Source organism: Barbatula barbatula (genome assembly GCF_947034865.1).
Source record: "Barbatula barbatula genome assembly, chromosome: 18".
In the NCBI taxonomy this organism is placed as follows: Eukaryota; Metazoa; Chordata; class Actinopteri; order Cypriniformes; family Nemacheilidae; genus Barbatula; species Barbatula barbatula.
Genome location: NC_136781.1, coordinates 10,231,612 through 10,241,338, shown reverse-complemented (window position 1 = coordinate 10,241,338; position 9,727 = coordinate 10,231,612). Strand labels below are relative to the sequence as shown.

The 9,727-nt window shown below is 38.6% G+C and overlaps 3 protein-coding genes across 4 annotated transcripts; 1 reads left to right on the top strand and 2 right to left on the bottom strand.

Moving 5' to 3' along the window:
- Positions 1-148: 148 nt before the first annotated feature.
- On the top strand, positions 149-2,317 carry sowahd (sosondowah ankyrin repeat domain family d). Of its 2 annotated transcripts, XM_079480501.1 has the most exons (3): positions 241-462; positions 764-836; positions 949-2,310. In XM_079480501.1, exon 3 carries the CDS (start codon positions 1,036-1,038, stop codon positions 2,095-2,097), a length of 1,062 nt encoding a protein of 353 aa, XP_079336627.1. In that variant the 5' UTR covers positions 241-462; positions 764-836; positions 949-1,035; the 3' UTR covers positions 2,098-2,310. The 2 variants fall into 2 exon arrangements, with proteins under 2 accessions (XP_079336626.1, XP_079336627.1); XM_079480500.1 differs by lacking the exon at positions 764-836 and having other exon boundaries at positions 149-462; positions 949-2,317.
- A 120-nt stretch (positions 2,318-2,437) lies between these two features.
- Positions 2,438-3,480, bottom strand: rpl39 (ribosomal protein L39). The gene is made up of 3 exons (XM_079480502.1): positions 3,439-3,480; positions 3,079-3,182; positions 2,438-2,645 (listed from the first exon to the last, which is right to left on the bottom strand). Exons 1-3 carry the CDS (start codon positions 3,439-3,441, stop codon positions 2,597-2,599), a joined length of 156 nt encoding a protein of 51 aa, XP_079336628.1. The 5' UTR covers positions 3,442-3,480; the 3' UTR covers positions 2,438-2,596.
- A 510-nt stretch (positions 3,481-3,990) lies between these two features.
- On the bottom strand, positions 3,991-9,667 carry upf3b (UPF3B regulator of nonsense mediated mRNA decay). Its single transcript, XM_079479666.1, has 11 exons — positions 9,401-9,667; positions 7,696-7,950; positions 7,137-7,243; positions 6,936-7,042; positions 6,732-6,830; positions 6,537-6,647; positions 6,403-6,446; positions 6,084-6,272; positions 5,839-5,984; positions 5,094-5,391; positions 3,991-5,014 (listed from the first exon to the last, which is right to left on the bottom strand). Exons 2-11 carry the CDS (start codon positions 7,807-7,809, stop codon positions 4,883-4,885), a joined length of 1,347 nt encoding a protein of 448 aa, XP_079335792.1. The 5' UTR covers positions 7,810-7,950; positions 9,401-9,667; the 3' UTR covers positions 3,991-4,882.
- Between the last annotated feature and the right edge of the window lie 60 nt (positions 9,668-9,727).

Sequence of the window (9,727 nt, the reverse complement as noted above, 5' to 3'; positions counted from 1 at the left end):
GTTCTCTATTATTTTGTATAATACATTGTGGTGAATGTTATATATGAAAATGCAAAATGCGCTTGTGTTCCGTTTAACGAATTCTCTTATTCAAATGTGAAATGTAAAAATAATTGAATGAGGTAGTGTCTCTTTCAAAAATACGTTTGACATCCCTCTCTGCATCAGCCAACGGAATGGTCAGAAATGTAGTGGGTGTTTATTTAGTTACTGGTGCGTGAACTTTGGATCTGCAAATTTATAGGGGAGGGTTGGTGCGTCGGAAATGGCCACGATGAGGAAAGCACACTCGAATAGTTTCGATTAGCTAAAAGACCTTTGTCTGCCTCTCTCTGTCAGAAAGAAAATTCGGAAGTTTACGTGTGCATGTTAAATGCTTTGTGAAGCACTACACACAGGAACATTTTGGACTGAATTGTGTGTAGACGTCATCACAAAAGGACTACTCTGAGGCGCTAACAGGTGAGAGAGCACGTATACCATCACGTATCAGGCATCATTTACCTGAGATGGGCTATGCACCATGTCTCACTTTGTTTCAATAAACTGATCATTCTAGTAATATGTAAGAATTCGATCACGATGTTTGATGTAGTTACTTTTTATATGTAAAACGTCCGGGAACGTCTCTTAAGCAAAAAGTTGTATTTTTGGATTAACACCACGCTATTAGGATACCATATAATATTCGCCTATAATTAAATTCAAAAAATAACTTCATAGCAAAGATCATCGTGGAAAATATCTGTTTATGTGTGTAAAGGGGAACAAAAATGAGGAAGAAGCGCTAGTGTTTTCTTTAGGGAATTGCTCGAGAAAACAAAATCATGCATAACGTATGTTCCTCTTACACAAACATTTACCAATACTGCATGATATATTGAATACTGTTGCAATAATTATTTGCATTAAAACATTATTCTCATCTTTTATCTTGAACATTCACAGAGAAGTTGATTTTCGGTTATGTAAGCCACTTCAGTTTGGATCTTATCTAAACGAGCGCAAAAACGAACTTCCCCTGATTCTGCCAGTATGTATGTTGGGGCCAGCAGTGGACCTGTGGTGTCAGAGGAACAGTTCAATGCCCCATCGGAAGAACCCAAAGATACAGACTCTAAAGATTTAGGAAATGCTGGAAGTAATTCTGGATCCCCTAAAAACAGAACAACCAGCCAAATCCGCTCAATTCTTGAAGAGCGCTTATCTAGACACGGCGCTCGACCCGCGTCTCCAGTGTTCAGCGCCTCCACTCGCAGATCCAGATTTCAGAAACCGGAGTTATGTGAGCCGGGCAGCAGCGCCTCCCAGAGACTATCAGTTGATGCTTCCGAGAAGAGCACTCTCACCCCCGCTATGCGTAAGAAGTATTTAAAAGAACTGTTTCTGAATAACAGATCTGGACTTTCTAGTATTCTGTCATCCGGACACTCGAGCTTGTCGTCAAAGGACTGTGAAGACGCACTCGATGGGTTAAACGACACTGCCAACAGCTCTGCGTTTTGGGCTTTGGATCCCATGGAGCACGCGTGGATGCTGTCTGCTGTAGATGGGAATTATGACACCATGGTGGAGTTTCTTGCTGAAGACCCCAGTCTGCTGGGCAGAAAAGACTTCATCAGTGGTTACACAGCGCTACACTGGTTGGCCAAAAATGGAAAGGGTGAACCATTGATTCGACTTCTCAAACATGCGGAGACAGAAGGCTTGCCTGTGAATGTTAACTTGAGAGGCAGTGGAGGTCTGACACCTCTTCATGTGGCTGCCATGCATAACCAGTACATGATAGTTAAGATACTGATCGGTGCTTTCAGTGCTAATATTGAAGTCATGGACTACAATGGTAAAAGGGCGTGGCAATATCTTAAGGATAACGCCCCAAGAGAAATGAAGGAGCTTCTTGGAGCTTGGGATGACGAACACACTGTGGGGTTTCTAAACGTGAACAACAACAGTGTAAGTGAAGCTCAGGCAATAGAACAACACAATCAAGAAAATAAAGTTAAGGTGGACACTTCAGTGGGGAGAACGGGTTGGAGATTTGCATCTTTCAAAAGGATTTTATATAACGTAGGTTTGCTTGAAGAAAAATCCTGACTTGTATGCTTTTATGCTTTAAGTGCTGAAAGTAAAAACAATTACTTGTAATAAAATAACTGCAGTACAGCTTGTACTTTTGCTAAAATCTTGTCAACCACATTTCTGATCACGGTTGCGGTCATATTTATTTGAATAAAAACGTACGAATTGAACAAGGGTTTTGTTTCTTGGTATGTGGAATAAAGAAATCTTTCAAGAAACGGGAAGTTAAAATGTCAATCTCAGAAATCTCAATCTCTCTTGATTTATGCACGACAACATTCGGTTTGAAAACCACCAAGTAAAAATGTGAAATATGGCATTTAAATTACTCACAAAATGAAGTGGCAAAAATATCAGTTCTAGAACAAATCTTTTATTGTTTTGCAAGGACATAACCAGAATATCTGTACAAAAGAGAGACAGCTGTTCCTCATTGCATTCCTCTTTCCAGCTCTGGATGAGTTGGTGGTCCTGGCAGAGAACAGATGGAGGGGGATGCTGAAATGAGCTGTGTTTACAAGCCCAGCTTGGTCCTTCTCCAGTGTCTCCTCTTGGAGTTGTACCTGCATAAACACAAACACAAATATGAATTCCATGGAAATTCTCTAAGCAATGTGCATGAAACAATTTTAAACAAAACTTTGACTTCGATGGCAATAATCACAAATAGGCAAGCAAAGGCCTAGCATTTAATAACCACTGCAGACAGAACAAATTTAAATCACTTTTGCATACACAAGAGTCAAAAAATGTCTCTGAAACAGCATTTACTTGTCATACATGATGACAGTATTCATGACTCTGTAACAGAAGAATACTCTCAGCAGGATAATGGCAGTACAAACACAAAATTTAGCACTGTAATTGCGTCCTGCTTTAACTGACAGGGACAGTACATGAGACACAATCCCAGAAACACACAAACCAAAGCGTGAATCCCTCAGACGTGAACGTGCTAAACTGTTCATTACACCAGAATCAACCCTTATACCGTACCTGATCTTGTTGCCAGTTTTCATCCTGATCCACTGCGGGATCGGCCTGTTCTGCTTCTGCTTCTTGGCGAGAAAGCGTTTGATCCTGAAAGTCTTATGCGATGCCTGAAATAAATAAAAAGTGAAAGAATGAAGCCATAAGGCTAGCATGCGCGACTAGCATACGCAATAACTGAAGTTAGCGAGCCGCCGGCACTTTCGCAGACGTGACAAATATCCTATGACAAATCTATTATTTTTCGTACGTTAATCTCGTAAATGATCGACCCAGCATATCAATAACTTCGACTGACACACAATATGGAAAACAGGGGAACAAAAATAACTGTTTAAACGAGGATGTTAGATGATTTTCATTTACCATTTTTGAGATCGCAATCCGCTCAGTTCCAGAGCGGAAATCGAAGAGAAGGAACCATGGGCAACACAAGTGCTGTATATCCGCGTTAGGACACAAACCTGCTGCTTTAATCACAGCGACACCAAGTGGATCCACGAAGCACAACCAATGTTTACATTCTTATTTAAAGAGATGGTTCTCCAAACATAAAATATATCTTCATTCACACCTCCTTTATATTTGACTTTGACTATATATTGAACATGTATTTGACTTTTTCTTCAGCGGCATTTAAAATAAGATATTTTGAGAAGTGTCTCAATGGTTACCAAAATTCTTACAGTTGTCATGTAGCTCAGTGGTTAGAGGTCGGCACTACCAAAGCCAAGGTTGTGAGTTGGAACCCAGGTAAATGCACATACTTGTAAGTATACCAAAAATCTTTTTATAGCCAAACGCATAAATGTAATTCCAGATTAGTCATACAGGTTTGGAATAACATGAGGGTGTAGATGTAAGAGTCTTTGTTTTTCGTTAACTAAACTTTACTTTAAATAATTCAACAAGACACTTGAAGTAACACACAAGTTTCATTTATTCTCTTTTGAATTTTTCGTCACAGTTTTAACAGAGTTAAACAAACAGAGTTTTGTTAACTACAAAAGGAAAGCAAGCTGTGTTTGTGGTATATTATTTATGGAAACATACAATTGAGTGACAGCACATCCAAACCAAGCTAGTCTCAAGTTGCATTTTTGTCAGCGACTGGTGTGATATGCTTCGGTTCAAAAATTAAGGAAGGCCACATCTGTTGTTGCATATCATTTTGTTAACTCACACAAAAGAACAAACAGTTGTAAAGGCATTGGCATCATAAAGCATGGCTCTTTTTCCCCCAAGTGACCAATTTCTAAGTTACTTAGAACAAAAACGTTTTTTGCTTTTCACAAGCTACATCCATGCTAAAAGAAGTCAAAACAAACATTACTGATTGTCTTAAGTGAGATGCGCTGTTGGTTTGAGAGATTTAGGTAAGGCGCAATATGAATTTTCTACAGTGGAACAGTGATAGGTCTAGCAAGCTTGATCAGACCTCTTATACAAACAATGAAGCAGAAAAGCATGTGAAGTAAAAGTTTGGCTGTGTACCAAAAGTAAGGTCACTTTAAAGTTATCATGGTCCAATCACTTTACAGTCTCTCTTTGTTATGCCCCGCTTCTGAAATCTACAGCATTCAGGGAACTGAATTACACCTTGCCTTGCTCATAAACAGAAACTTTGGGGGGCTCATACAGGCACTGGAGGGCTATGTGCTCTCATGTCATTGCGAGAGAGTTGTTTTTTTAAAGTGGGGGAAATTCTTATGATGACAGCACCGTGTTTTAAAGATGTAACTTTGCCCCGATCAGAACAGAGCCCCTACTCTCTTTAGTAATCATGCCATGCTTGAACAGCGTCATTTCCTCACTCCGCCTCTTTCTCTTGCGAAATGTTCGGCTCTTTATCAACCCTCTCCTGTCCATCTCCTCCACTCACACCACCTCCTCTGTTACGGCTCCTCGCCCCAGGCTGGTACAGTTGAATTGCGGGTCGATCCTAAGGCAGAAATGTTAAAAATTGGACTGTTAAAAGCCAAACCCAAGAGATTTATTAGCATGTCAAAAAATGCAACTACCTTATTTCTCAGACGATCCTTTCTGGCACTGTCATCCTTTCTGTTTTCTTTTGACGGCTTTTCAAAATTTACATGCCCAGTGGACTCGCCGGCATTCTCATGTTTTCTCTTTTCCCAAACGCGCTCCTTGTCTTTTCTCCCTTCCTCTTCTCTCTTTTTGAATGTGTTTTCTCCATCATGTCGTTCCCTTCTCCTCCTCCGCTCCTCGTCCTGTCTTTTAAAGCGTTCTTTATCTTTCTGTCTCCTTTCTCTCTCTCCGTCACGGTCCCTGTAATCTTTATGCCCACCATCCTCTGATCTGCATGACACAGATGGTAAAAGTATTTAATACCAAACTGTGTCCTGGGATTAGGATTTTGTGTCCATACATTTATAGTCTGGATTGCGTTGTCATGCATGTAATTAAAAAAACTGAATGACACCTAAATTGTTTTAGTTACTTATATCTTTTGCTGTTGAATATACATATAATGGACATATAATGGAGTTAAATATACTCCAATATTTTTGCATTTCTCTGTTTAATGTATTTTTACACATGCAGTGAAAGGTTTACTTTATTCATGTTCCTGAAATATTCACTGTGTCACATTTTGCATGCTGCATGACACTTATATGTTACTTGTTCACTTGCATATGCTCTTTAAATTCAATAACAATTGTTAAAGAAATATGACTCAGAATAATTGTGCATCATTTCTTAATTATAATATATTTCTTTCCAGCCCTAGTTTAGCCAACTTACTTGCCCGCCTTTTCCTCTCTGACTTCCCCATTCTGTCGTTTTTTCACATCTGCTCCTCCGGGAGTTCGATCTTCTCTTTGTTTCTTGGGCTTTTCTTTTGGCTTCTCAGTTTCACCCTCTTCTGCTTTCTCTGGTTTCCTCAGGAGCTAAGAGACAAAGCAACAGGTGTCAGTATCTTACATGTATCATATTTAGCAAAATAAATGATGTCACAATGCAAGACAACAGGAATCAGATGCATGTACCTTGATTTTTGGCTGTTCTTTTAATTGGTCCTTATCTTTTTCAGATCCCTTTTCCCCTTTTTTCAATTTCTCAGTCTCTTTTCGTTTTCTTCTATCCTCCTCTCTCCATTTACGCCGCTCTTCATCTCGTAAACGTTTGCGTTCCAGTTCTCTCCGTCTTCTCTCTTCTTTCTTCTCCTCTCTTATTCTCTGGCAAGGACAGAATGAGAACAAATGAGCAGACCACAAATGCAGTATTGCGTAACACAAGGAAAGGACACCAAATGACCTGGACCTAATGCATACATGAAAATATATTCAGGATAACACTTTATTTTACCTGTTTATTCTTAAGGAAGTCCAAGAGAGGGGTTGTTTTTTTAGCTGGAAAAATATATTTTTAGAATTAGTGACTGATACGATTGAATACTGTAAATAAAGTTGTTTTGTTTGGCAATTTATGCAGAAACTCACAACTGTTTTCTTTCGTCTTGGCCTCTATTTCCTCAAGCAAAGTCTCAGGGTTGGAAGGAAATTTGTCTTCATCCCCATTGTAGAATTCCAAAAATTTCTTATAATCAGCATCTACAAAGAAACAGGAATATATTATATTAACTTTTTTAAGTTAACTATTGTTTTTAACTACAACAAACACAGTGGAAAAGTCACCATCATCAATTGTTCCAATTTTGGCATCCTTTTTCTTGTTCCTTTTCTTAGCAACTTTCTGAAACGGTGCAAACTCAACAACGGCTGGATATTCCAGACCTATAATGTGGAAAAAAGAAGATCCAAAATTTTACAGTTCAACTGCATCCTGAACAATATTGATATGAACTCACATAAAACTATAATGACAAGCATAAACCAAACCTCGATTATCAATGAAGACATAGCCATCAAAGCGGTCTCTGAAGAGAACGATATCCTCTTGATTTTTGAAATTCAGATATGCTCTTGCAAAGAGATGAGGGAAAAGGCTGCAAATAACAAACATATCTTGCTTATTTCTCATGTGAGCATATCGTTTATTTATGCATGATCATTTATGATGCAATTTTTGGATGCACAAACCTAGAGTCGCTAGAGAAAAACTCCAAGTAGTCCACTTCAGGAAGAGGCTGAAGTTGCTCCACTAGTTCATCTTTAGTTAGACTGGGAGGGAGACGTCGGATAACAATCTAATTTAAAAATAAAGATCAGAAACCAGTTTTAAAATGACTCATAAAACACCTTATACACTTAAATACGTACATGATAAATATAGTCAGACTGTTGCTGTAAAGGGTAGATATTATATAAACATGTAAGTGGCTACATGGGAAAAACATAACACATATCTAAAATAAAATCTAATTTAATGAAATCTCTATATTATTGTGCTAACAGATGGCTAACCCGCGGCCGTCACTGGAAAACTTTGACAGAGGGATTTGCTAACTAGACTGTAAATATTTATCAGGTTCAGTCAGCTTGAGCTGCAAGATTGATAAAATAGCGAATAATAAATAGAAATAATATTTCCACCCCTTTACAAACAACAATCCACAGTATTTGAACAAATGCCCAGTAGAGCTTTAGATAACGCATTTATATGAGGAACGTAGCAAGCTAGCTTGCTAACTAACGTTACCTTTGTCATAGCCTCCTTCTTCTCTTTATTTGGCTTCTCTTGTTTTTCATTTTCATCACACTTTATTTCCAATTTCCGATCTCTAGGACGCGTATTTTCTTTGTCCTCCTTCATGATCCTTTGTTAACTTTCGCAACAATCTCTTTGTACGTGTATTGAGTCGAGCTATATCCAGTGGCCAACTTTCCACAGCAGTTGTTTCTCCGTATCACCAGCAGGCGTCTCTGACCGGCTAAAGCTTTAGCTGCAAAGAATCTATGAAAAAAGGCGAAGAGTTTCCACTCTGCTTTAGCTTGGCTGTCACATAAGTAGAAGCTTAGATACTATTGTTGCTTAAAAATCCCGCCTAGTTTAGTATTTGGGACTTCCGAGGATAATATACTTAAATATATTTAAATCTCCTTAAATATCATATTAAAAAGAAACTAAACAACAGCCCTGTGTAAGCGTAAGCCTATTGCACGTAGAGAGAGTGGATCGGCTAGATTATCGCATAGGCGTTGATCATTCGTACTGTTTTCTTTGATTTTGCTATTCGATAAAATGATAGATAAATGAATAAATAGGGGAGACCGGGTATGGTTGTAACACTTTTTTCTTCAGGACCTAAAACTACCTTTTTGTTTAGGCTACACATCTGAAACTTTTAGGCAAAGTACCCACAGTTGTCTACTACAAATGACAACACTTTAAATTTATTCAACTATATCACAGACTTTGTGAGATGATGACAAATACAAGGTGGTCCTTTGTTACAACCTACCCCACTACTGGGGTAGGTTGTAACACATACTGGGGTAAATTGTAACAGGTAGACAAAATGCACAAAAACTTAGGGTACTCCAAGTGATATGCCAAAACAACAGTTTTATTTTAAATGAATGGCTGCAATAAAATAAAATATGGGGAGTGCATGAGCATATTGTGTGTTTTTCTGCATGTACATGTGAACATTTGTGTGTGCATGTCTGTCTGTACGTGTGTGTGTGTGTGTGTCATGATTCTCGAGTGGTGAGACACGGAGAAAGGACCCAGGTGCAGACAGCGGGTAAGGGGTTAACATATTTAATAAATAATAAAACAAAGACCCACGTGGGGGTAACATAACAAAACATGGATACAATAACAAGACAGGACTAAAACTAACTACACTTAAACAAGACTTAAAATAACTTTTGACATGAACTACAAATAACTAAACTAGAGTACAAGACACAAGAACTCACCACACAACCCACAATGAACCAGCACAAGACAGAAGACACAAGGGCATTAAGTAAGGGAGCAAATCAACAGGGAAACAGGTGTAGGGCATTAATCAATAACGAGAGGATGGGAACAGAGACGAGACCTGGAGAGAGCGTATGGAAGGCAATTACAACAATAACTGCCTCTCCACATTAAACATGAGGTTCTGTCATGATCCTGCCACTACACTAAGAGAAACATGACATGATGCAGCAGAATCATGACAGTGTGTGTGTGTGTGTGTGTGTTCAAAACACGTGTTACAAACTACCCCGCCACTGTCACCCATTCTTTAGCTAGCTGTATTAGCATGGTGCTTTGAAATTGGGAGGAGGTTGATACACCATTCTTTACTAGAGAAACTACAGTTTGACCTGATATAACTCATACAACATTATCTACAACAGTAGAAGTACTAAACAAAATGTTATCTTTTTTTTTTTTTTTACTTTCTTACCTCAGAATTAGATTTTCTGCTGTAGCTTCAGGAGAGATAGCAGCACAGACTGAAAAATCTCCATGTGGGATCATAAAGGAAGCCTTATTTAACTGAAATGGTCACATGACTCCTATCGTATCCCCGATTCGTGGAATTGGTAGTGTTACAACTCTCCCCGTGTTACAACTATACCCGGTCTCCCCTACAATAAAAATGAGTCAATTAGCTAATTTTAAGGGATATTTTATTTAAGTTTAGCTAATTGGCACAGACAATATTTTATTCTCAGAACGCAGGGCGACGCTGTCACGTTTTTCAGTTGCGGAAGTGGATTAAACGTTACGG

Coding starts and splice junctions, on each gene's coding strand:
- rpl39 (XM_079480502.1), bottom strand. Junction 2,646..3,078: donor AAAACTGGCAACAAGATCAG/GTACGGTATAAG, acceptor GTGTTTATGCAG/GTACAACTCCAAGAGGAGAC.
- sowahd (XM_079480500.1), top strand. CDS start 1,036: ATGTATGTTGGGGCCAGCAGTGGACCTGTGGTGTCAGAGGAACAGTTC.
- upf3b (XM_079479666.1), bottom strand. CDS start 7,809: ATGAAGGAGGACAAAGAAAATACGCGTCCTAGAGATCGGAAATTGGAA. Junction 6,831..6,935: donor TGTCTTCATTGATAATCGAG/GTTTGGTTTATG, acceptor TCCACATTATAG/GTCTGGAATATCCAGCCGTT. Junction 6,648..6,731: donor AATTGGAACAATTGATGATG/GTGACTTTTCCA, acceptor GTTTCTTTGTAG/ATGCTGATTATAAGAAATTT.